General features: G+C 43.8%; 1 protein-coding gene across 1 annotated transcript in view; it reads left to right on the top strand.

The window, feature by feature from the left end:
* Nucleotides 1-27,505, top strand: part of msh3 (mutS homolog 3 (E. coli)) — a 292,863-nt gene that overhangs the window by 21,000 nt on the left and 244,358 nt on the right. Inside the window, exons 5-8 of the mRNA XM_067982781.1 lie at nt 2,543-2,659; nt 4,357-4,474; nt 6,073-6,221; nt 13,721-13,887. Of these exons, the coding sequence (XP_067838882.1) occupies nt 2,543-2,659; nt 4,357-4,474; nt 6,073-6,221; nt 13,721-13,887 (551 nt within the window). The remainder of the gene's footprint in view (nt 1-2,542; nt 2,660-4,356; nt 4,475-6,072; nt 6,222-13,720; nt 13,888-27,505) is intronic.

The raw sequence follows: 27,505 nt of genomic DNA on the forward strand, positions 1-27,505 counted from the left end.
GTTCCCTGATGATCTTCTTCTATGGGCAAATGACCAAAAATCCTGAAGTTTGTTATATCTTCTGCCTCCAGAGGAGGCCTGTCTTGGGAGAGCCCTACAGCTCGCTTGTGAAAACCATGTGCTATTTTCACTATTGTAAACAATTTTACAACACCAAGTTATAGTCCAACAAATTTATTTTAAATTCCACAAGCTTTCGGAGGCTTCCTCCTTCGTCAGGTGAACGGTATGAAGAACACCTGACGAAGGAGGAAGCCTCCGAAAGCTTGTGGAATTTAAAATAAATTTGTTGGACTATAACTTGGTGTTGTAAAATTGTTTACAATTGTCAACCCCAGTCCATCACCGGCATCTCCACATCATGGCTATTTTCACTAGGCATGGCACCATGATTTTCAATCCTTCCAATTAGTGGCTTTGAGCAAGACATGCCACTCCTTTACCTAGTGCCTCTGATCCTCTACGCTAGCCATGGCATCATGCAGGGGGCTATGCCTGGGCTGTCTGATGACCCTGAATTGCCTGCGCGACCCCTGCAGCCGAACCCCACACAGCCCCAGCTCAGTCCAATGTCTGTAGCTGGATGCTGTCTCTAGGTTGCGCTGTGGGCCGATCTCATCAGTTTGCCTGTCATGTCGTTGAAGCCACTTTGCCTGATAATTGGTTCACTCTGCTCCCAGTTATGTGGTGGACCATGTGATCGCCCATGCCTCCCCCTGAGCAGGTAAGACACACAGGGCTATCTCATCTTGAATGAGGTGTGGCACAGAACTGCTTACCAACCACCACTGTGACTGGAAACACACTCTCCCTGGGTAAGGTGCCTTTTTAAATGTAGCCTCTGAAGTGAGGTGTGAGCTTTCTCTCTGCCTTTGCCTTTGCCTGAATCCTTGGGTATGGTTGGCAAGCTGCATCTCCTAAGCTTGCACGACCTGGGCTTCCTTGGACTGTTAATTCCCTAAAATCATTTGGCGTGCAGTTTGCTGACTCCCTGCGCGCATCTGTTATGCTTGGAGCTGAACTGACGCGTTCTCAAGTCCTCCGCCTGCAGTCGCGTTATCCCCGATAAGAGACTCTACTGGTGGGAGAAGCCCTGGACCTTGTGCCATCCAGTCAACAACTCCTGCAGCTGACTGGGAAGCCTGACCTTTGCTGAGTCACGTGGGCCTCCTTCTCCCTGAGCTGCTTGCCTCCGAACCCTTTGGCAACTTCATCGTTCCTGATCACAACATTGAGTAGGATGGACGAATAGATCCCTACTTCTGCATGTTCCAATCAACTCTACTCTTCTTTCCAAATTGCCATAAGTTTTGCTGTTTTAACTGTAAATTATATGACACCAATCTATCATATAAAGATCAGGACAGAATATATGGCCTTAAAATGGAGACTGAATTATATTGGCATGTCCTGGTCCAGTTATCCCCTGCCGTCTAACCCTGCATCGCCTGAAGACACCTCTTGCTGTTGACTCCCTGTGTGCAATGCCACAGGAGATGGATTAGTAATTAAATGTACACTGCATATGTGGTCAAGGCACTAATGGTTTATTTAGTGCACTGCACAAGTGTCAGATTGACGCAGTTGGTAGCTCTCTTGTCTGAGTCAGAAGATCGTGGGTTCAAGCCCCATTCCAGGACTTCAGCAAATAATCTAGGCTGGCACTTCATTGCAGTACTGTGGGAGTGCTGCATTGTTGGAGATGCTCTCTTTCAGACTGAGATATTAAACCAGGGCCCCATAAACCTGTTCAGGTGGACTTAAAAGATCCCTTTGTGCTATTTGAAGTCAAGCTTTCCCACTCTCTTGGCCAACGTTCGTCCCTCAACCAACAGCACTAAAACTAGACCGTACGTCTCAATTATGGGGAAATAAATAAACCAGACTGCATGCACTGTATAAATAAATCTGATCACAGATTCACTGAACCAAATGAACCCGATTGCAAGTGCTTTGCAAAAGTAAGTCAACTGTAGAACTGTGGTGAATAAACTTGGACTACACATGCACTGTAATAAATCAGTTCCCTGACCACACATGCACTGGTTTATTTATTACTAGAACTAGGAAAGTTTATTTTTTTTTAAATGAAAGATTAATCAGTGGAATGATTAATCTTGGTTCAGTAAATGCTCGGATAAAGCTGGTTTTTGTAGTGCTACTCGGGGGAGCTCTCTCACAATGCTGCTCTCTCCTGCTCTGTACTAAACAGGTGCGAATGTAGAAGCAACTTTTGTGAAATGGAATGTAGATTGAAAGGTGTTCTTTTCATTCCTATACCTGGGGTGCTGGCAGATGCTTATATACTCGTGCATGAAAGGAAAGTACAGGATTGGAAAAGACCACTTGATCACAAAAACTAACACCTCTCTATCGCCCATTCCCTCAAATGTCTCCAATTCTCCCTTAAAGTTTTCCACCCTCTCTGCCTCCACTGTCTCCCTTGACAGTCTGTTCCACACGTTTACTACTTTCTGTGTAGAGTAGTCAGTAGGGTTTTCAGGATTTTTTTAACATTATGACTTTATGTACATGCTTACAGATTGCAGCTCGAGAGCTGAATATTTACTGCCACCCAGACCATAACTTCATGACCGCCAGCATACCAGTGCATCGGCTATTTGTCCATATTCGACGGCTGGTTGCTAAAGGATACAAGGTAAGTTTTCTCAATTCTGAGTATTTCATCCTCTTGCTGGAAAACGGGTGTGGGTAAATGTGTTAATTTTCTATTTGCTATTTTCCATACACCAACCATCCTTGGAAGATCAGGGAAGTGTATTGCTGCCAGTGCTATTTTATAATCAGCTGCTAGGAGATACCAAACTTTGGTGGGGGGCGTGGGGGGAATGTTGACTTTTGCTCCTTCCCTTCCTCTTTGTGGAATCCTCCAGGGCATCACTTGACTTCTCCCTCCAATGGTACACTTGTGATTGCAGACTTGACATGTGGGAATCTTAAGACGTAAACTTCCCAATCCATTAACCTGCACCCATCCAGTCTCGGTGCAGTGAAGCTCCATCGTACCTCCCCCTGAAGGATGAGATGGGGATGTGGCTGCAAGGAATAAAATATCTTTCACAGTTGCTCTTTTTTTTTCCCCCCCCTCTCCCATCCTCATACCCTCTCTCTGGATTGATATCTTTTCCCCAATGAGACAGCGATCCAGCACTGTCTGAGAGAGGGTCTTTCATAAAAAGAATTGGGGTGGGAATGTTGTGGCCATTCTCTTTGGCTCCCATCAACATCTACACACCTAATCTTGGCCCCATGAATTATTTTGCTACTGGTGGTAATCTGTTGTAAAAAGAAATCTGTTGGCCTTAAGAACAATTTGCCTTTCTTACAGCAAAATGCCTCAAAAGTGTTTTACGCTGAGGGAGGAAAAACAGTCAAAGTAAAGCAGGAGGGAAAAGGGTGAATGGAGAAGGTTGGGATGGTGGGCCGAAGGGACAGTTGAAGAGAAGGGTTTTGACAAGATTTTTAAAAACAGGATGGGAAGTGGCAAGATGGAGGTATGGATTAGGGCTTCAGTGGGTGTGGGGTGGAGGGAGGGGCAGAGTTGGCCAATGTTGTGGAGGTGCCAACTTGTGTGTGCTGCTCCACCCTGAGCTAAGCTTCCTCCTCTTCTCCCTCCTCCCCACCTCACATTCACTCCATTACCAAGGTCGCTTTCTTCCACCTTCACAACATTGGCCAACTCTGCCCCTCCCTCCACCCCACACCCACTGAAGCCCTAATCCATACCTCCATCTTGCCACTTCCCATCCTGTTTTTAAAAATCTTGTCAAAACCCTTCTCTTCAACTGTCCCTTCGGCCCACCATCCCAACCTTCTCCATTCACCCTTTTCCCTCCTGCTTTACTTTGACTGTTTTTCCTCCCTCAGCGTAAAACGCTTTTGAGGCATTTTGCTGTAAGAAAGGCAAATTGTTCTTAAGGCCAACAGATTTCTTTTTACAACAGATTACCACCAGTAGCAAAATAATTCCATTTGCCAGTAACAGGAGATTTTTTTTACAAGCAAAAAAATTCATACGGTGCTTTTACTGCTAATGCAAGTACTGTCGAAATCTGTAGACCGGTTGTAAAGAAAGTTTCAAATTGGAGAGGAAGTTTAAGTATACATTGATTTAAATTGAATGAAGAACTCGGCTCAACCGGTTAGAATTTTGTTTTGACAGCAGTATAGTAAATCAGAGTGAATGTAATTTTTTGTTAGTCAATTAAGCTGTATTTTGCCCCCCCCCCCTCCCCCACGATTAGCACTGCAACACTAAACGTTATTCTAAGAAATGCATCGTGAAGATAATTTGTGGAATGTAAAGATCGATTACTGTGTGTATATCTGTTACAGGTGGGAGTGGTGAAGCAGACTGAGACTGCAGCTCTTAAAGCTGTTGGAGAGAACAAAGGCAATCTCTTCACTCGCAAGTTGACCGCTCTGTACACAAAGTCTACACTCATTGGAGAAGATATCCTTTCGGTCGCATAAGTTCCATCCTCTTTTTAAACTAGTTTTTCTTCTCCCGTATGCCACCTGGTGGTCCAATCGGGAATCTGCACTCATAGGGCTTTAAGCTTGTATATCATTCAAATCAGGTGTGAGTCTAGAATTTCTGTCGCCCAGAGTGATGTTAATTTGGCAGGGTCGGAGGGCTTTGTCCTTACCTGACTTGGGCTGCAAACTCCCGAGAGTCAGCTGAATTAAATTTTTTTTGTGGGGTTTCTGCCTGTGTCGGAGGGTGGGTCTGGCTGAGTCGAGGTTAGGCAGGCCTTGAGCACCGCCAGCAGTGGAGTGGGGCCGGGTGCCTCTTGAACATTTAAAAGGCAGTTTAAATTTCTGTGGCCAAAATTTAAAATTCCTGTGGGAACGGAGTGAATTGAAAACCAGTGTAACTTAACAGGAAAATCCTCCCTTTGTTTTCTAATGTTAGTAAAAAAAAAATCAGTGTGAGTATAAAATGGGAAATAATTGTGTCGTTTATTTTTCTAAGTATCTACATTTTTTGTCACAGTTCCTAGCAACAGCTTGGTGCCATTTTACATTCAGGATACCAATCGAGTTCATCTATTACACCAAGCTACTGTGCTCCAGAACCTCTGTTCTCCCCTTTTCATAGGTCTTGTTTTAGGGTACGATAGTGTAGTGATTATGTTACTAGAATAGTAATCCGGAGGCATGGTTAAATAGTCCAGAGAAGGTGAGTTCAAATCCATCCCATTGAAATTTGAATTCAGTTTAAAACAAAATCTGAAAACGAAGTTGTCGGATTGTCGCAAAAACCCAACTGGTTCACGAATGTCCTTTAGGGAAGGAAACAACAGTGCCTACCCAGTCTGGTCTATATGTGACTCCAGTTTAACACCAACGTGGTTGACCTTTAACTGCCCTCTGAAGTGGCCTAACAAGTCACTCGGTTGTATGAAACCACTACAGCAGTTCAAGTAAAAGGTCCACCACCACTTTCTCAGGGCAACCAGTATTGGGCAATAAATGCCGGCCTTGCCATCGAGGCCCACATCCAGAGAATGAATAATAATTTTTTTAAAAAAAGTTTCAGCCCCCAGGACAATCCGGACTTCTGCTTGGTCATTCTGAACCAGGCTGTTAGGAGGTGAACGACAAAGACTTTGGGTTACACTCTCCAATTTTCATGTTTCATTCCCCCTTTTTTGGGCAGAACTTTTATTTAATCGTAAAATGTAATTCTTTGGATTCCTTTGAAACTTCCCATTTCACAGGGAAATCTGCCTTCTGCCCTCCTGCCCAAGAATATTACACGTACAGTAATGTAGTGCAGACTGTTGTAGACAGGCTCCTAATGATCCTGGACCAAAGTGACCAAGACCAGATTATCATAGCAACTTGTTGACGATTCAGTGACCTCTATCTGAAGAGCATAAACATACTCCGTCTGGTGACAGGATTGCAATGTGTAATCGAATCAACATTTATGATTTTTTTTGAACCCAGATTTGGTGAAGGTTTAAGTGTGCTGGTGGAATGGCAGATGTATAATTAATTAGGTGACTAAATATTATTTGTCCTACTTTCCTTGATGATTGTTACATATTAACCCACTGCTGAACCTGGAAAGTGACTCGGTTGAATTTGGAGATGTGGCTAGTGAACTTCCCAACAACTACCTGATGTGTATCTGTGAACAAACACAGAGCAAAAAAGACCATAAGAAGCAGGGAGTTCTGATTGGGCTTGTGGTAAGAATCCTTTCACAATGAATGCCTCCCAGCATGAATTGCTTCTGAGGATACAAACGTAAACCAGAAAAATAAAGCACTAACTTATACTTTGGGCTTTTGGTCCCAAATATATTTTATGTAATTGGTGAAAGTTGATATCTGTAAGACATACTTGCAGGAATAATGGATTAAGATTTAATTTTGTTCCTAAGACTTCGCATGTGATGCCTGCAAAAAGAACAACTTGCATTTGTGGTGGGCCATAAATATAAATCCAGTTTGATTCTAGTCTGAAAATCTATGGTATAACATGCCATTTATTTGTTCAAATAACAGTTCAGTTGCTATATAGAAATAATTCCATCTTCCTGTGCAGTGCGCTGCTGCTAGCATCATAGTACATAGAATGGTTACAGCACAGAAGGAGGCCCAGTGGAATGGGCCTATACTCTCTGGAGTTTAGAAGAATGAAAGGTGATCTCATTGAAACATATACGATTCTGAGGGGGCTTGACAGGGTAGATGCTGAGAGGATGTTTTCCCCTGGCTGGAGACTGTAGAACTAGGGGGCATAGTCGCAGGATAAGGGTTCGGCCATTTAAGACTGAAGAAATTCCTCCTCATCTATCAGAGAGTTGTGAATCTTTGGAATTCTCTACTCCAGAGGGCTGAGGATGCTGAGTCGTTGAGTATATTCAAGGCTGATATAGATAGATTTTTGGGCTCTAGGGGAATCCTGAGATATGGGGATAGGGCAGGAAAGTGGAGTTGAGGTGGAAGATCAGCCATGATCTTATTGAATAGCGGAGCAGGCTCGAGGGGCTGTATGGCCTATTCCTGCTCCTATGTCTTATGTTCTTATGTTCGTTCGGCCCATTGAGCCCATGCCAGCTCTCCAAGAGCAATCCAGCTATAGTCCCACTTTCCCCGTAGTCCTGCAAATTTTTTTCCTTCAAGTACTTATCCAATTCCCTTTTGAAAGCCACCACCCTTTCAGGCAATGCATTCCCGATCATAACCACTTGCTGCGTAAAAAAAAGTTTTTCCTCATGTTGCCTTTGGTTCTTTTGCCAATTACCTTAAATCTATGTCCTCTGGTTCTCGACCCTTCCGCCAATGGGAACAGTTTCTCTCTATCTACTCTGTCTAGACCCCTCATGATTTTGAATACCTCTCTCAAATCTTCTCTCAACCTTCTGTGCTCTAAGGAGAACAACCCCAGCTTCTCCAGTCTATCCACATAACTAAAGTCCTTTATTCCTGCAACCATTCTAGTCAATCTTTTCTGCACCCTCTCTAAGGCCTTCACATCTTTCCTAAAGTGCGGTGCCCAGAATTGGACACAATACTCTAGCTGTGGCCGAACCAGTGTTTTATAAAGGTTCAACATAACTTCCTTGCTTTTGTACTCTATGCCTCTATTTATAAAGTGCAGGATCCTGTATGCTTTTTAACTGCTTTCTCAACCTGTCCTGCCACCTTCAGAGATCTGTGCACAAATACCCCCAGATCTCTCTGTTCCTGCACCCCCTTTAGAATTGTACCATTTAGTTTATATTGCCTCTCCTCGTTCTCCCTACCAAAATGTATCACTTTGCACTTCTCTGCTTTAAATTTCATCTGCCATGTGTCCGCCCATTCCACCAGCCTGTCTATGTCCTCTTGAAGTCTATTACTATCCTTCTCATTGTTTACTACACGTCAAAGTTTTGTGACATCTGCAAATTTTGAAATTGTGCCCTGTACACCCAAGTCCAAGTCATTAATGTATATCAAGAAAAGCAGTGATCCTAGTTCTGACCCATGGGGAACACTGCTGTGCACCTCCCTCCAGTCTGAAAAGCAATCATTCACCACTATTCTCTGCTTCCTGTCACTTGGCCACATTCATATCCATGCTGCTACTGCCCCTTTTATTCCATGGGCTTGAACTTTGCTGACAAGCCTATTATGTGGCACTTGATAAAATGCCTTTTGGAAGTCCATATACACAACGTCAACCGCACTGCCCTCATCAACCCTCTCTGTTACCTCATCAAAAAACTCAATCGTCATCAGAGAATTGTCTGTAGTCTTCCTGACTTGTTTTCTTGTTCTAAATTCAGCTAACGCATTGATAGAAGCGTTCAAAATCATGACTGTTTTAGATAAAGTAAATAAAGAGAAACTGTTCCCATTGGCGGAAGGGTCGAGGACACAGATTTAAGGTGATTGGCAAAAGAATCAAAGGCGACTTGAGGAAAAACTGTTTTTATGCAGCGAGTAGTTATGATTAGGAATGTGCTGCCTGAAAGGGTGGTGGAAGCAGATTCACTCGTGGCTTTCAAAAAGGAATTGGATAAATACTTGAAGGGAAAAAATTTGCACGGCTGTGGGGAAAGAGCGGAGGCATGGGACTAACTGAGTTGCTCTTATAAAGAGCCAACACGGGCTCACTGGGCCGAATGGCCGCCGGTGCTATATTCTATGATTGCATGTATTTATTACATTGTGCTATAATTTTTATGATTACGATTACAGCTACTGTGGAATTGCTCTCTGAACTGAGTTTGAACACATTCTAACGCTCGTTTATCTGACATTTTTCTCCTTCAAAACTTCGTACTACTAACTAACTTCTAAAATTCACACAGGAACCTCTCTTTTGAAACTTATCAAAATTGAAACTTTCCATGGCCTTCAAGGTGGGGGCATCATCACCACCTCAGGGCAACTAGGGATGGGCAAGAAATGCATCTTTGCCAGCATTACTAATATTCCAAGAAAAAAATTAAAGCAAAGAACCCACCTGATCTCGTAATGATATTTAATGCATATTTTGAATAAGGTAATGAGGTTTTTTTGGTTTTGCAGCCTCTAGATGGCAGCAAAAGGCAACATAGTGCTTGAACCAGCTCGTTTGTTCGCTTCACACTGCTGCTGTAATTGATACAACAGTAGAAAACTTACAGCGAGGAGTTCTCCTATTTAGTGCTGAGACCCAGTCCTGTCGTGATAGATGTGCTGTTGTATTTTATGATGGGTAGCAACAACTGTTTAGTTTTATGTATTGTGTTAACCAGGTCAGTTTTATGCACTGTGTTAACTTAATAGATAGATTTTTGGACTCTTAAGAGAATCAAGGGGTATGGGGATTGGGCAGGAAAGTGGAGTTGAGGTCGAAGATCAGCCATGATCTTATTGAATGGTGGAGCAGGCTCAAGGGGCAGTATGGCCTACTCCTGCTCCTACTTCTTATGTTCTTGCATCAGTCAGAGGAAACCTAGCCCCCTCGTCAGAAGTTATTGAATGTATATGTAATGCTTTCTCTACAGGGGGTTTAGCAGGTTTAAGTTTTACTATTGAGAAAGCATGAAGGGCATAGTTTAAAAATCAGAGATCCCAATGTTTTTAGCTAGTGATTGTAATAGTGAAAGCATTTTTTGTTTGATTGCAAATTGATTTTCAATTTTAGTGGTGAGGTTTCTGTTTGAGTTTAAAAAATTTAATAGACATTACATGTTAGAATTCATAAGACACTCAGGAATTCAGATTGTGTTGTACAGTAGTAATAACGAAACGTAGTACACATTCATACAGAATCCTCTGCCTGCTATTCTAGCCATGATGTGGAGTTGCCGGTGATGGACTGGGGTTGACAATTGTAAACAATTTTACAACACCAAGTTATAGTCCAGCAATTTTATTTTAAATTCACAAGCTTTCGGAGGCTACCTCCTTCGTCAGGTGAACGATGTGAAAATGAAATCCTCGAGATGAAATCGCATTTATAATTCACAGAACAATGCTTGGTGAGTACAGACAGTTTTTTCAACTGCCCGTTGCCAAGGCAATCAGTGTGCAGGCAGACAGGTGTTACCTGCCAGGTCTCACAGAATATACAAATCACCAAAAAAAAAAACAACAAACAAAAAAAAACAGAGATAGAGATCCTCTCTATCTCTTTTTTTTTGTTTGTTTTTTTTTGGTGATTTGTATATTCTGTGAGACCTGGCAGGTAACACCTGTCTGTCTGCACACTGATTGCCTTGGCAACGGGCAGTTGAAAAAACTGTCTGTACTCACCAAGCATTGTTCTGTGAATTATAAATGCGATTTCATCTCGAGGATTTCATTTTCACATCGTTCACCTGACGAAGGAGGTAGCCTCCGAAAGCTTGTGAATTTAAAATAAAATTGCTGGACTATAACTTGGTGTTGTAAAATTGTTTACAATTGCTATTCTAGCATCCAACAACAACGACAATAACTTACATTTATATAGCACCTTTAATGTAGTAAAATGTCCCAAGGCCCTTCAAGGAGCGATAGCCATCAAAATCAGTATTTTTTTGATATATATTAATGACTTGGACTTGGGAGTACAGGGCACAACTTCCAAATTTGCAGATGACACAAAACTTGGAAATGTAGTAAGTAGCGAGGATGTCGGTAATAGACTTCAAGAGGACATAGACAGACTGGTGGAATGGGCGGACACGTGGCAGATGAAATTTAAAGCAGAGAAGTGCAAAGTGATACATTTTGGCAGGAAGAACGAGGAGAGGCAATGTAAACTAAATGGTACAATTCTAAAGGGGGTGCAGGAACAGAGAGATCTGGGGGTATTCAAATCTTTGAAGGTGGCAGGACAGGTTGAGAAAGCACTTGTTAAAAAAAAAAGCATACAGGATCCTGGGCTTTATAAATAGAGGCATAGAGTACAAAAGCAAGGAAGTTATGTTGAACCTTTATAAAACACTGGTTCAGCCACAACTGGAGTATTGTGTTCAATTCTGGGCACTGCCCTTTAGGAAGGATGTGAAGGCCTTAGAGAGGGTGCAGAAAAGATTTTCTTGAATGGTTCCAGGGATGAGGGACTTCAGTTATGTGGATATACTGGAGAAGCTGGGGTTGCTCTCCTTAGAGCAGAGAGGGTTGAGAGGAGATTTGATAGAAGTGTTCAAAATCATGAAGGTTTTAGATAAAGTAAATGAAGAGAAACTGTTCCCATTGGCGGAAGGGTCGAGAACCAGAGGACACAGATTTAAGGTGATTGGCAAAAGAACTAAAGGCGATGAGGAAAAACCTGAAAGGTGTTGCCTGAAAGGGTGGTGGAAGCAGATTCAATCAGAGCTTTCAAAAAGGAATTGGATAAATATTTGAAGGGAAAAAATTTGCAGTGCTATGGGGAAAGGGCGGGGGAATGAGACTAACTGGATTGCTCTTACAAAGAGCCGGCACAGGCTCGATGGTCTGAATGGCCTCCCTCAGTGCTGTAACCTTTCTGTTAATCTAAAAATATGACACCAAGCTACAATATTAGGACAAGTGACCAAAAGCTGGGTCAGAGGTAGGTTTTAAGGAGCATCTTAAAGGAGAAGGGAGAGTTAGGGAGGGAATTCCAGAGCCTAGGGCTGAGACAGCTCAAGGTACGGCCACTGATGGTGAGGTGAAGGAAGTTGGGGATGCATGAAGCTAGAATTGGAGGAACCCAGAGTTCTTGGAGGGTTATAGGGTTGGTAGAGGTTGGAGAGATAGACAGGAGCGAGGCCATGAAGTGATTTGAACACAAGGATGAGAATTTTAAATTTGAGGCTTTGCTGGAACAGAATCCAAAGTAGGTCAGCGAGCACAGGGGCGATGGGTGAACGGGACTTGGTGCGAGTTAGGATACGGGCAGCAGAGTTTGGATAAACTGAAATTTTCGGAGGGTGGAAGATGGGAGGTCGGCCAGGGGAGCATTGGAATAGCCGAGGCTGGAGGTAACAAAAGCATAGATGAGGGTTTCTGCATCAGTTGGGCTGAGGTAGGGACGGAGACGAGCAATTTAAAATAAAGTGGCTAATTAAAATAAACTGGCCATGGTTAAAATAGTGGACAAAGTAATTGCATGCATACGTGTTAACATGTTCCTTACTCATATCACCCATCACAATTTTAATTCTGCTGTGTCCTGTGATGTTCATTTATTTGTGTCCTTGACTTCAATGACTTCATTAAAAAAACAATGAGTGTAGGGGTAGGTGGGAATGATATAGAATGTCCATTCCAGGCAAATATTTGAAGTCCTTGGCAACTGCAGCACCAAAGGCAATTTAAGCAGTGCAGTAGAATTACTCCAGAAATAGTAAGTGCTTTGATTTTTTTTCAGAGATGTCATACCAAGTACCAATTTTTTTTTTAAAGTCTAAAATACCTGAAAAAAAATTATTACTGCTAATAACTTACCCTTGTATCTAATCACTTCATCAGAACTTTTGTAGATTAGCTTTTCAATTACATTGATGCCCACATTATCAGTCCTAATTCAGGGCTCCCTTCCCCCAAGATGATTAATGGAAATTTGTGGTTAATATAGTTCCCAAATTTTGGTACAATAATATTCTAGGCACAAGAATGAAGACAACAGAAATGTGAAAAATTGTCTTATTCAACTAGTAAAGATGATGTACAAATAACAGATTTTAGTGGGCTGTGCAGTGGGGCGATGTTTTGTACAAGTCCTTGCCCTACAGAAATTCTGGTGGATATTAGAGAGCAGACACCATTGGTTCCATTGAACCTCCGAGAAGTCGACTAGTGAAGTATTTGATGATTTCTGTATTTATAACCAGGGCCTCCTAGGATTTTGTGGGATTAAGCCGCAGCTTATCCATAGAATTTAGAAGATTGGTTTCACTTGCCACCATTCAGGTTCAGAACACCAGGTGCTGATTCCAATACAGTTACGGTGGGGAAAATAGATTGCGGAAGGAAAGCGAGGGAAAAAAAATAGCAAGAAGAAATTCTGTGGTGGGCGGCAAATATCGTGGCAGTTTCCATGGCCGCAGAATTGCGGAGCCCTTGCAGCCAATAATGTAACCTGTGCAGCCTATTGTAGGGGTTGGTTCCTAGGGGCGGTTTTGAGGCATACATGCATTACAGGCTATAAGTGCCCCCCGGGCCTGTGCTTGCAAACTACAGTTTATAACACACTTTCATTATTGTGAATAGGAGGTAAACTTAATTGATTATGAAATGAGAACAGAAAATACTGGAGAAGCTCAGCAAGTCAGGCAGCATCTGTGGAGAAAGAAATGGATTTGACGTTTCAGGTCGAAGACCTTTCATCGGAACTATTTCAAATTTCCAGCATCCGCAGTATTTTGCTTTTAATTGATTATGATTTGATTTAGTAATTTCTTAATCACACTGGTCTATCATTGGAAAAATTGTTTAATAGATGGAAACGTGTCCGCACATTAGCCCAAAATGGATTTGAACTCTGGTTGAGAGTCCCAATGGTCCACTATTTTGGCTAGTGGGCCATTTCTTGTTAACTAATGATTTCTTAAAAAAAAAATCACTGGGACATCTGAATCACTCTGGTCTGTCAGCATATGCATTTTTGGAACAAAAAACACACTAGTGAACTGCATTTTGAAAAAAAAATCCATCTGGATCGGAAGAAGGGGAGATGAAATTCTAGAAACTTTGGACTTTATGTTTGTATGTAGGATTTCCTTAATTTTGACTTTAACCATTGTGTTTTGCAGGCAGTCCAACCCAACACCGGTGATGTGGTTTTTGATTGTTTTCAAGACTGTAAGTCCAGGTCGGAGCTGGAAAGCCGGATCATATGCCTACAGCCAGTTGAAGTTCTGCTCCCAGCAGAGTTGTCTGAAAACACAGAAAAGCTTCTGGCCAGCATCACTGCTTCAAGGTACATCTGACGTGTGAACAGGTCGAAAGGGCACTGGTCACGTCAATGAGTCAGTGTTTTTTCTAAATGGTGTTTGAAAGTGGCCAGCCTTCTATAGCAGGGGTTTAAAACTCATTTTATCTGGTGGGCCTGATCTGACATACTGGCACACGGTGTGGGCCACATTCAGCCAAAGCTATTTGGACATACACGGGTGGAAATTGGTATGTGTTTTGCCTGTTTATTTGTGTATAATTTTTAGGCGTGAGGTCCTGCATCTAATCTGTGCCATCAGCATGGCCTCTGCCATATCGGTCCTCACTGTTTTTGTGATCAGCATTGTATCATTTCAATTTTGTAAAGAAGGGTCCGGCGCCTGTTTCCAGACCCTTCTACAAAATGCATGATAAACTAGGTGAAGCATGCGCCGCGCAAGCTCCGACTAGTTTTACAGTTCCTTACCGACCTAAACAGCAGTCCTTAAAGGGACTGCTGGAGGCCGCTGAAGAAACGTTGGGGAAAGAGCCCCTGCCCCGGCTCCACAGCACTACTGTGGGCCCCTGCCAACCCGCGCTCGGCCCTCCTGCATTTTCCTCCGCCCACCTCCCAAGACTTACTGGCGATGCAGCAGGCCCAAATTGGAGCCCCAGCGTCGGACGAGGCGCGACAGGTGCGGCAGCTCACCTCTATTGTTAAACTGAGGCCTGAGGCCCAATTTTGGATGAGCCTCTGGCCCTGGCCCCGACCGCTGGCGCACACTAGAATTTCCACCCCACTATTTCTGCAGGTTTTAGCATGCAGTTCTTCAAAAATTCTCCCTCCCAAAATGGATTTGATGACGCAGCTATTTCGTGGGCAATCACGTAGCGCAGCAGTATCACTTACATGGCGAACGTTAGCAAACATTGATTGCTGCTTTTTGTGATCGTTGCTGTTTAAACGACGGTGCTAATTCAGAAAATTTATCTTTACGTAGCTTTCCTTTGCGCTTATCATATCCCTCACCATGGTGTGTTTCATAATGTCTTCGAATGTTCTATTCTTTCACCACAGCTTACAAATCAAACGTGGGATTCCTATTCACGTCCACGAGGAAATACAAAATGAATTTCATAATTCATGTGAATGTTCTAGTAATTTACCTAATTGGTGCCGCATGTGTTCTGGGATACAAACTGCACAGTTTAATAGGGGGAGTACCAAAGTTACAGCAAAAACTATTGTCGGAGCTCAAAGAGCAATTATTTTTGCTTTTGAAAAAAATTAGATTTTCTTTTGTAACAAAAGCACTGAAGCTGGTAGGAATTGTTTTCCTCTAGTCGATACCAATGGGTTCAGCTGAGGCCAAATAACATAGAATTTAACGCAGAAACAGTTCATTCCTCCCAACTGGTCTATGCCCGTATATATGCTCCATGTGAGCCTCCTCCCACCCCACTTTATCTCACCCTATCAACATATCCTTCTATTTCTTTCTCCTTCATGTACTTATCTAGCTTCCCATTAATTACATCTATGCCATTCGGCTTAACTACTCCTTGTGGTAGCGAGTTCCACAGAGTTACCACTCTGAGTAAAGAAGTTTCTCCTGAATTCCTTTTGGATTTATTAGTGACTATCTTATATTTATGGCCCCCAGTTTTGGATTCCTCCACAAATGGAAACATCTTCTCTACGTCTACCCTATCAAACCCGTTCAAAATTTTAAAGACCTCTTTTAGGTCACCCCTCAGCCTTCTCTTTTCTAGAGAAAAGAATCCCAGCCTCTTCAGTCTTTCCTAATAGTTACAACCTCTCAGTTCCGGTATCATTCTTTTTTGCACCTTTTCCAGTGCCTCTATATCCTTTCTGTAATTATGGAGACCAGAACTGTGCGTGCTACTCTAAGTGTGGTCTAACCAAGGTTCTATACAATTTTAACATAATTTCTCTGCTTTCAAATTCTATTCCTCCAGAATTGAACCCTGGTGCTTTGTTTGCATTGTCTATGGTCTTATTAACCTGCGTTGCTACTTTGTGATTTGTGTATCTGTACCCAGAGATCCCTTTGCTCCTCTACTCCACTTAGACCTTTATTTTCCAAGCAGTATGTGGCCTCCTTATTCCTCCTATCAAAATGCACCACCTCACACTTACCTATATTGAAAATAATTTGCCATTTACACGCCCGTTCTACAAGTTTATTAATGTCGTCTTGTATTTTGTCGCAGTCCTCCTCAGTATTTACTATACCCCCGAATTTGGTGTCATCTGCAAATTTTGAAATTGTGCTTCCGATTCCCGAGTCCAACTTGTTTATATAAATATTGAACAACAGTGGTCCCAGCACCAATCCCTGTGGAACACCAGTTGCCACCTTCGCCAGTCTGAGTAACTACCCTTAATCCCCACTCTTCTGTTTTGTAGCCAGCTTGCTACGCGTTCTACTTGCCCCCTGACTCCACACGCTCTGACGTTAGTCGTGAGTCTACTACGCGGTACCTTTATCGAAGGCCTTTTGAAAATCCAAATATATTACATTCACTACATTATCCTTGTCTTTCTACTTTAACAACTTTATTTTTACATTAAATCTTTGAATTGTTTGATTTACCATCACCATTGGTAAAGTAAATGGTGGAAATAAAAGCATATTAATGGATTGAGGCATGAACACATCTGCCTCTCCCAGATTTATGGATTTGTACCATTAAAATCCCAGCCACCAGGACAGTCTCCTCCTCCAATCCCATCTTTTACCCGTTCTCCTTTGTCACGAAGTCATAATAATTGTGAAGTTGTAACAAAATCACTGATAAAGCAGCATTTTTCTTCAAAACTACCGAGTATAACTCCAGCATTCTATATTATTTGTTGAGGTTTTTGCTTCCCTCTATCTCTTTATCCATACTCTCAAAGCCTTTTGCACTCTTGCTGGATTCCAGGAGACCTCCACCCACTTCCCCTCCCCCCCCCCCCCCCCCCCCCCCCCGCAGATCCTGGGATGTCCCTCAGTGCGCCTAAACCCCTAGGCTATATTCCCCTTAATCTCTATCCCTCGGACTGATCCCTGGGATCTTCCTAGGGGCTCTTGGGACCCCGTTTCAATGATCCAAGGGCCTGTTCCAGTGATCCCCGGATCCCCCTCTGCAGCGTTCGTGGTATCCCCTCCTCCTAGTGCTGCCTAGTCTTGGGCTGCACCCAGTGCTGATATTTTTGTGTCCCTGATAGTTTTACTTGGCACGACAATCTTGTTCTTCTAAAATACCCGACTCACCGTAAGTAATGCCGCTAGAGATCGGCTTGTATAAAAAATACTGATACTGCAATGATTAAGGATTTAGTCTCCTCAGTATTATATAATGTCCTACATAGAGCAAACTGCACTTCCGTATTTCTATGACTTGCTTTGAGTAACCACATGGGAGACATGCAAGTGAAGTGCGTGGCGATATTTTTGTTCTGTTACGTTTTTCTTTCCCCTCGCTGATGGGTATTGATGTCTGATATTCACACTGCGAGGATCAACAACTGTGATCTGATCATGACTGCTTTATCTGATAATCTACAGGGGTTACAAGAAAATAAATTGGTCTCCATTACATAACAGTCAGTAACCAAGCTGGAGGAAGTCAAATGTAAATAAGAATCCACTAACTATGAAAGCTTTTTGCCCTAGCTTGTATTGTTTACTTCCAATGCTTAGTTTTGATGCAGTCCCTCTTTATTTCACCTTCCCAGTGGGAAGGGGAAAGCATTGCAAACATGAATTTTGTTTAAGCAGAATTATTTCATTTCAGTTTCTAATCCTCAATGCTTTTGAAAGCTTTAAGGTGGTTATCTCTTGGCAAAGGCCTCGTGCTGCATCTCGTCTAAATTTTTTTTTCCAAACTAAAGAACTCCTCCAATTGATAATTTTACCGAAAGAGTACAAAACCGAAAACCCATTTTTAATAAAATGCTGCTTATTGTTACTTTGGGTTTTGTGAAAATCAGTAAGGTGAGATGTACTTTACTTCTTGTTTTGTTCTGGGTTTCATAGACTGCAGTGTTTCTACGTTCGTTTTTTGGCTCTCTTATGAAGCATTGATTTTTACCAGAAATTTTCACAATCACGTTATGACATTGCTACACATAATGACCAGAGGGATTCTTGCTCTCTACGTGGATTTTTTTTTATATAGTGAAAAAGAGGTGGAAAATGTTTGATAGTAGCCATAACTGTTCGAGCAAACTTTTTTTTCGTGCAGAAAGGCTGATCGTAATCAAAACAAAAATTGGGAGATGAATGACCAACCGGACAAAAAAAAAACCGGGGTGTTGCAGCTCAACGGTGGACCACACCAGCATTGCTCTGATGCTGATTAGAATACTTTGTAGAAAAATTGGAAAAACTCACCAGAATGCTAGCAGTCAATCAGTCAGTATTAAAACACGAAGACAAAGAAAACAGCTGCACAAAAAAAGAAAAAATTTTGGATTTGGAGGTTGAATATTATACAGAAATACAGAACTCTACTATAAAGTGTGGGTGTGAGCACTATAAAGCGCAGGAGAAGCGGCTAAGAGGAGCACTATAAAGCACGGGAGAAGCAGCTCAGAGGAGCTCTATAAAGCACGGGAGAAGCAGCTCAGGAGCACTACAAAGCGCGGGAGAAGCGGCTGAGAGGAGCACTACAAAGCACGGGAGAAGCGGCTGAGAGGAGCACTATAAAGCGCGGGAGAAGCGGCTGAGAGGAGCACTATAAAGCACGGGGGAAGCGGCTGAGAGGAGCACTATAAAGCACGGGAGAAGCGGCTGAGAGGAGCACTATAAAGCGTGGGGGAAGCAGCTGAGAGGAGCACTATAAAGCGCGGGAGAAGCGGCTGAGAGGAGCACTATAAAGCACGGGGGAAGAGGCGCAGAGGAGCACTACAAAGCACGGGGGAAGAGGCGCAGAGGAGCACTATAAAGCACGGGAGAAGCGGCTGAGAGGAGCGCTACAAAGCACGGGAGAAGCGGCTGAGAGGAGCAGTATAAAGCACGGGAGAAGCGGCTGAGAGGAGCAGTATAAAGCATAGGAGAAGCGGCTGAGAGGAGCACTATAAAACAAACTAGGAAAAATCTGGGAAAAAAAAATTCTGAATCTGAAATAGTGAGTTGAGCGGCAGAGCCTGAGGAATTATGGCAAAGTGTTTAATTTATAATATAATTGATTAATTAAACACTTAGCTTAATCAACCCCAAGGGGATAAAATTAAAATTAACTAAATAGAGGATACTAACATTAAAGAGTTCTGAATTTCATTAAATTAAAATCTGTTATATAATAAATAGGAGTTAAGGAAATAATAAAATAAAGAAGTTAATAAACAAAAAACAAGGCTAGTTAGATACAAATTAATCTGAAATCAAGCCAAATCCATCTCTTAAATATAATCTAGATCTCAAGTAATTATTATATCTAGAACTAAATACAAATAAATAAATTAAAAACTAGAAATGCCAGTGCAGGCTATGTGTCGGGACTGTGATATGTGGAAGTTTGTGGACAAGAGGCCTTGAGCTGGAATGCGAGTTAGAGACACTCCGACACATAAGGGAGGGGGAGGAATTTTTGGATAGTTTTCTCCAGAGTACAGTCACGCCTCAGATGAAAGCACAGGTACAGGAAGGGGAGAGTGTGACTGTTAGTCAGCAGGCTATGGGGAACCGAGGGGAGATAGAGGAGGAGGTCCCACAGACACCGGTCCTATCCAACAGGTACAATGTACTTGTAGGCTGTGGGGTGGACAGCCAGAATATTAACCATGGCACCAGGAAGCAGGAGGCAGTCCTAGGAGGGAAAGAGCAGAATAGAAAGGTTGTAATCATTGTGGATTTGATAATTAGGGGGATAGATATCATCCTCTGCAGTCGCGACCGATAGTCCAGAAGGATGTGTTGCGTACTTGACGCAAAGGTAAATGATATCTTGTAGCAATGGAGAAGAAGTTGGAAAGGGAGGGGGAAGATCCAGGTGTCGTGGTCCATGTTGGGACCAATGACATAGGGAAGAAAAGAGAGGGGGTCCTGCTAAGTGAATATCAAAAGTTAGGAACTAAATTGAAAAAACAGGACCTCACGGATGGTAATCTCTGAAGGTGAATGCATCCCTGGTGTGGGAAGGAGGGGTTCCATTACATGGGACATTGGCAACAGTACAGCAAAGTGATGGAAGGTGTCATCGACAATGCTATCAAGCGGCACTTACTCATCAATAACCTGCTCAACGATGCTCAGTTTGGGTTCTGCCGGGACCACTCTGCTCCAGACCTCATTACAGCCTTGGTCCAAACATGGACAAAAGTGCTGAATTCCAGAGGTGTGAGGTAAGAGTGACTGCCCTTGACATCAAGGCAGCATTTGACCGAGTGTGGCATTAAGGTGCCCTAGTAAAATTGAAGTCAATGGGAATCAGGGGGAAAAGTCTCCAGTGGCTGGAGTCATACGTAGCACAAAGGAAGATGGTAGTGGTTGTTGGAGGCCAATCATCTCAGCCCCAAGACATTGCTGCAGGAGTTCCTCAGGGCAGTGTCCTAGGCCCAACTATCTTCGGCTGCTTCATCAATGTCTGATGTTGGAGAACCGTTCACATATCAGTGACTCCCTGGCATCACGAGCAGCCGGGTGAGCTGCTGCTCTGCCCGTGGATTGCTCCAGCTCCTGCTCCTCCGCCTCTGGGTGGCAGATGTGGATCGGGCCTCAAGCGGCAGCCCTCTGTTGTGCAGGGCACAGCACACGACCACAATGTGTCCCATTCTGTCTGGTGCGTATTGAAGCGCTCCCCCAGAATGATCAAGGCACCTGAAGCGCATCTTGAGCAGCCCTATAACATGCTCAATTGTAGACCTGGTAGCGATGTGGCTGTCGTTATATCATCACTGTTGCTCGGTGATGGGGTTCCTCAAATGTGTCATGAGCCACATGTGCAGGGGGTATCCCTTGTCTCCGAGGAGCCAGCCCTTAAGGGTGTTCGGTGCGTGGAAGAGGGGCGGGATGTTGGATTCTCGGAGGATGAAGGAATCGTGGCAGCTTCCAGGGTATCTGGCGCACACGTGAAGGAATCTTTTGCGGTGCTCATAAACGAGCTGAGTGTTGATGAAGTGATAGCCCTTCCTGTTGATGAACAGTCCTGGCTCGTGTGAAGATGCTCGTATTGAAATATGGGTGCAATCGATTACACCCTGCACCCGTGGGAAGCCAGCCACAGCTGTCATGTGAGGCTCTTCGAAACAAGCTATCGGTGACCTGCCTTACACACTTGTGTGCAGGCGACTGAGAGACCCTGGCGATGTCCTCGGTGGCACCCTGGAATGATCCGGAGGTGAAGAAGCCGAGGGCAGTGGTGACTTGACAGCGACAGGTAAGAAGATGCTGCTCGGCCCAGCCGGAAGCAGCTAAGCATGAAGGAGGCTGCAGATGTCTGCGACTATCTGGCGACTCAATCTGAGGAGCAGTGCATACGGAGGCTCAGAGAGGTCCAGGAAGCTGAGCTTTGGTCTGTAGACCCTGTGGCGAGGGTAGTGCCTCCTGCAATGTCGCTCTCTCTGTTGCCCTCTGTGCTTTTGTGCAGGTGCTTGTGGCGCAGCACTGTGTGGTGGAGCTCCAAGAGGCGGAGGTGGACGCCATGCCTGGCGAGGTTGGTGATGTTGCTCGTCAGTGGTGAATGCAGCCATGGCGCCCCCCATCCTGACGGTGTGAGTTTGAGGGGGTCCGCAAAGTAGTTAAATATGTTTGAACAACAGAGTTTTGGGTGGAAAGTAAGAATTTTGAGTGAAAACACAAAGATCTTGCAGCCAAAACTTTGTCTGAAGTGACAGAGTGCCCAGCTGCAAAAAATGATGTTTTCTCCCCACCTGTCAAATCAGCATTTGCATCTCCCACTGGCTGCTGGCTGAAACACGTCTGTTGCAACAGGGAGTGCTTCCCCCAGCAGGAAATACGCCGAGGATGCTTCAAAATCGCACCCCTGCCAAAATGTCGAGTCAGTCAAGTACTTCAACTAGTGGACAAACTGCGGAAAGTATCATCCAGCCGGCTTTAATTGCCGATGGGACTTCTGCATTCGGGAGGCGTGCGTGCATCCGGACGTGTCACTGGGGAACCCAGACGTTGGCGGGTTGGAGCCGGGCTCCGAACCTGCTCGGGATTTCAGCGATTTTTAGAGCCCCCCCGCCCCCAACGCACTCGCTCCTTCACCCGAAAATGAACCCCTTGGTCTGCCACAGCTCACCAGAAACATACCCTCATCACAAGTCACAGCCTTCAGGAGAGGAAAGTGAAAAATTAGAAACTTTTACAAAATGAATCTCCCTTCAGGCAAAATACCTGCGAACAGGAAAACTGACTTTACTTTCAAGTACTGATCTAACACTGAGATGGAAAGGGGGGAGATAATTGATAAACTAATCAAACTTAAGGAGGATAAAATCCCTGGTCTAGATGGATTGCAACCGTGCATATTAAAAGAAGTTAGGGAAGAGATAGCAGAGGTGCTATTTCATATATGTGGAAATTCATTAGAAAGGGGAATAGTGCCAGAGGACTGGCGGACGGTTAACGTTATTCCTATATTTAAGTAGGGAGCTAGAACAAGTCCTGGGAACTATAGATCAGTCATCTTAATGTCAGTGGTAGGAAAGATAATGGAATCTTTACTTAAAGATGTAATAGAAAAACATCTAGGAACAGAAAATATAATAAAGAATAGTCAGCATGGATTTCAGAAGGGAAAGTCATGCTTGACCAACCTTACTGAATTCTTTGAGGTAGTAACAGAAAGAGTAGACAAGGGTAATGCAGTAGATGTAATATATTTGGATTTTCAAAAGGCCTTCGATAAGTTGTCGCATTGTAGACTCACGACTAAGGTCGGAGCATGTGGAGTCAAGGGACAGGTAGCAGTATGGATAGCAAGCTGGCTACAAAATAGAAAACAGAGTTTGGGTTAAGGATGGCTATTCAAAGTAGCAAAAGGTGGGACGTGTTCCACAGGGATCAATCGTTCACAATTTACATCAATGATTGGAATCAGAAGTACAATTTCAAAATTTGCGGATGACACAAAATTGGGGGTTGTAGGTAATACAAAGGAAGAATGCGTTAAAATGCAAGAAGACATTAATAAACTTGCAGAATGGGCATGTAATTGGCAAATGAATTTCAATATAGATAAGTGTGTGGTGGTGCATTTTGGTAGGAAGAATAAGGCGGCCACATATTGCTTGGATAATAAGAGTCTAAATGAGGTAGAGGAGCAAGGGGATCTAGGGGTACAGATACCCAAATCACTAAAAGTAGCGATGCAGGTTAGTAAGGCCATTTTAAAAAAAAAGCAAATCAAGCACTGGGGTTCATTTCTAGAGGAAAAGAATTTGAAAAGCAGAGAAATTATGTTAAACTTATAGAACCTTGGTTAGAGCACACTTGGAGTACTGTGCACAGTTCTGGTCTCCATATTATAAAAAGGATATGGAGGCATTGGACATTGGAGAAAGTGCAAAAAAGATTTATTAGGATGATACCAGAACGGAGAGGATATGCTTTTCAGGAAAAAGCAGCCAGGGCTGGGGGGGCTCTTTTCTCCAGAAAAGAGAAGACTGAGGAGTGCCCTGATAGAGGTCTTTAAGATAATGAAAGGGTTTGATAGGGTAGACATAGAGAAAATGTTTCCACTTGTCATCTAGAGGTCGTCAATATAAGATAGTCACAAATATATCCAATAGGGAATTCAGGAGAAACTTCTTTACCCAAAGAGTGGTAAGAATGTGGAATGCGCTACCACAAGGAGTAGTTGAGGCAAATAGCATAGACACATTTAAAGGGACCCTAGATAATCACTTGAAAGAGAAAGGAATAGAAGGGAATCCTGAAAGGGTTAGATTAGGGAGGGAGGAGGCTCGTGTGGAGCATAAACGCCGGAACAGACCAGTTGGACCGAATGGCCTGTTTTTGTGCTTAGACTCAATGTAACTCAATATATTTTTTTAAAAAGTATATGTATGTGTGGATATTGGGTTAGGACAGGATTGGGCTGTAATGCTGCCGTATTTTAATAATGTACAGATGCTTGCTGTCTACATAAGAACACAGGAATAGGCCATTCAGCCTCTCTAGTCTGTTCCACCATTCAATTAGATCACGGCTGATCTGTATCTTAACGCCACCTACCCGCCTTGGTTCTGCAACCCTTAAAACTCTTGTCTAAGAAAAATCTATCAACCTCAGTTTTGAAATTTTCAATTGACTTAGCCTCAACAGCTTTTTGGGGGAGAGAGTTCCAGATTTCCACTACCCTTTGTGCGTAGAAGTGCTTTCTGACATCGCCCATGATCGGCCTAGCTCTAATTTTAAGATTATGCCCTGTTGTTCTGGACTCACCCACCAGAGGAAATAAGGTAGATAGAGAGAACCTATCAGCTCCTTTAATCATCTCCAGTAGATCACCCCATAAACTTTTAGGCCCAACCATCTTCAGCTGCTTCATCAATGACCTTCCCTCCATCATAAGGTCAGAAATGGGGATGTTTGCTGATGATTGCACAGTGTTCAGTTCCATTCGCAACCCCTCAAATAATGAAGCAGTCCGAGCCCGCATGCAGCAAGACCTGGACAACATCCAGGCTTGGGCTGATAAGTGGCAAGTAACATTTGCGCCAGATAAGTGCCAGGCAATGACCATCTCCAACAAGACAGAATACAAGGCTTGTATTTTTTTTTCTCGTTCATGGGATGTGGGCGTCGCTGGCGAGGCCGACATTTATTGCCCATCCCAATTGCCCTTGAGAAGGTGGTGGTGACACAAGTTAATAAGGCCATAAAAAAGCAAATAAAGCACTGGGGTTCATTTCTAGAGGGATAGAATTGAAAAGCAGAGAAGTTATTTTAAACTTGGTTAGACCACACTTGGAGCACTGTGAACAGTTCTGGTCTCCATATTATAAAAAGGATATAGTGGCAGTGGAGAAGGTGCAAAAAAGATTTACTAGGATGATACCAGAACTGAGAGGTTATACCTATCAGGAAAGATTGAATAGGCTGGGGCTCTTTTCTCTAGAAAAGAGAAGACTGAGGGGTGACCTGAAAGAGGTATTTAAGATTATGAAAGGGTAGACATAGAGAAGATGTTTCCACTTGTGGGGGAGACCAGAACTAGGGGCCATAAATATAAGATAGTCACTAATAAATCCAATAGGGAATTCAGGAGAAACTTCTTTACCCAAAGAGTGGTTAGAATGTGGAACTTGCTACCACAAGGAGTAGTTGAGGTGACTAGCATAGATGCATTTAAGGGGAAGCTAGATAAACACATGAGGGAGAAAGGAATAGATGGATATGTTGATTGGGTTGGATGAAGAAGGGTGGGAGGAGGCTTGTGGGAAGCCTAAACACCGGCATGGACCTGTTGGGTCGAATGGCCTGTTTCTGTGCTGTACATTTTATGTAATTCAATGTAACTGAATGCAATACTCCAGATGGGGTCTAACCAGAGCTCTCTACTGCTGTAACATAACTTCCACCCATTTGTATATCAGCCCCCTTGAGATAAAGGCCAACATTCTATTAGCTTTTCTAATTATTTTTTGTACCTGTCCACGAGCTTTTGGTGATTTCTGCACTTGGACCACTAAATCTGTCTGCTCATCCACAGTTCCTAGCTTTTTGCCATTTAGAAAATACTCTGATCTAACTTTCTTAGGTCCAAAGTGGATGACCTCACACTTTCCCACATTAAACTCCATCTGCCACAGTTTTGCCCACTCACTTAATCTATCAATGTCCAGTTGCAACTTTCTGCCACTTAACTTAGTGTTGCCAGCAAACTTAGATATACGGAACTCTATTCCTTCATCCAAGTCATTTATAAATATAGTGAAAAGCTGAGGCCCCAGTACAGATCCCTGGGGGATACCACGAGTCACATTCTGACAATTTGAGTACGTACCTATTATCCCGACTCTCTGTCTCCTACCTCCTAACCAATTCCCGATCCAAGCCAATAGGTTGTCTCCAATTCCATGTGCTCTCATTTTTGTTAACAGTCTCTTATGTGGAATCTTGTTGAATGCTTTCTGGAAGTCCAGTCTAGGTTTACATGTGAATTATTTATAAACATGTTTCATTAGCTTTAGGAGAGGAAGGAAGCAAAAGGGGGCAGGGAGTGGTGGAGAAGTATATTTAGTTGTGGAAAAACTAACCTCAGCAACCCCCTCCCCACTCCCCCCCCCCCCCCCCCCCCCCCCCCCACCCCACCTTCATTTTAGTTTCCACTTCTCCCCAGGCTATGTACCATCTGGTCTGCTCCCAAGAACCAAGTTTTTTTTTTTATTCGTTCATGGGATGTGGGTGTCACTGGCGGGGTCAGCATTTATTGCCCATCCCTAATTGTCCTTGAGAAGATGGTGGTGAGCCGCCTTCTTGAACCGCTGCAGTCCATGTGGTGAAGGTTCTCCCACAGTGCTGTTAGGAAGGGAGTTCCAGGATTTTGACCCAGCGACTATGAAGGAACGGCGATATATTTCCAAGTCAGGATGGTGTGTGACTTGGAGGGGAACGTGCAGGTGGTGTTGTTCCCATGTGCCTGGTGGTAGAGGTCTTGGGTTTGGGAGGTGCTGTCAAAGAAGCCTTGGCGAATTGCTGCAGTGCATCCTGTGGATGGTACACACTGCAGCCACAGTGCGCTGGTGATGAAGGGAGTGAATGTTTCGGGTGGTGGTTGGGGTGCCAATCAAGCAGGCTGCTTTGTCCTGGATGGTGTCGAGCTTCTTGAGTGTTGTTGGAGCTGCACTCATCCAGGCAAATGGAGAGTATTCCATCACGCTCCTGACTTGTGCCTTGTAGATGGTGGAAAGGCTTTGGGGAGTCAGGAGGTGAATCACTCGCTGCAGAATACCCAGCCTCTGACCTGCTCTTGTAGCCACAGTATTTATATGGCTGGTCCAGTTAAGTTTCTGGTCAATGGTGACCCCCAGGATATTGATGTTGGGGGATTCGGCAATGGTAATGCCGTTGAATGTCAAGGGGAGGTGGGGTTTGACTCTCTCTTGTTGGAGATGGTCATTGCCTGGCACTTGTCCGGTGCGAATGTTACTTGCCACTTATGAGCTCAATCCTGGATGTTGTCCAGGTCTTGCTGCATGCGGGCACGGACTGCTTCATTGTTTGAGGGGTTGCGAATGGAGCTGAACACTGTGCAGTCATCAGCGAACATCCCCATTTCTGACCTTATGATGGAGGCAAGGTCATTGATGAAGCGGCTGAAGATGGTTGGGCCTAGGGCACTGCCCTGAGGAACTCCTGCAGCAATGTCCTGGGGCTGAGATGATTGGCCTCCAACAACCACTACCATCTTCCTTTGTGCTAGGTATGACTCCAGCCACTGGAGACTTTTCCTCCTGATTCCCATTGACTTCAATTTGACTAGGGCTCCTTGGTGCCACACTCGGTCAAATGCTGCCTTGATGCCAAGGGCAGTCACTCTCACCTCACCTCTGGAATTCAGCTCTTTTGTCCATGTTTGGACCAAGGCTGTAATGAGGTCTGGAGCCAAGTGGTCCTGGCGGAACCCAAACTGAGCATCGGGGAGCAGGTTATTGGTGAGTAAGTGCCGCTTGATAGCACTGTTAACGACACCATCCA

This window comes from Heptranchias perlo, chromosome 4 (assembly GCF_035084215.1).
Source record: "Heptranchias perlo isolate sHepPer1 chromosome 4, sHepPer1.hap1, whole genome shotgun sequence".
Lineage (NCBI taxonomy): Eukaryota > Metazoa > Chordata > Chondrichthyes > Hexanchiformes > Hexanchidae > Heptranchias > Heptranchias perlo.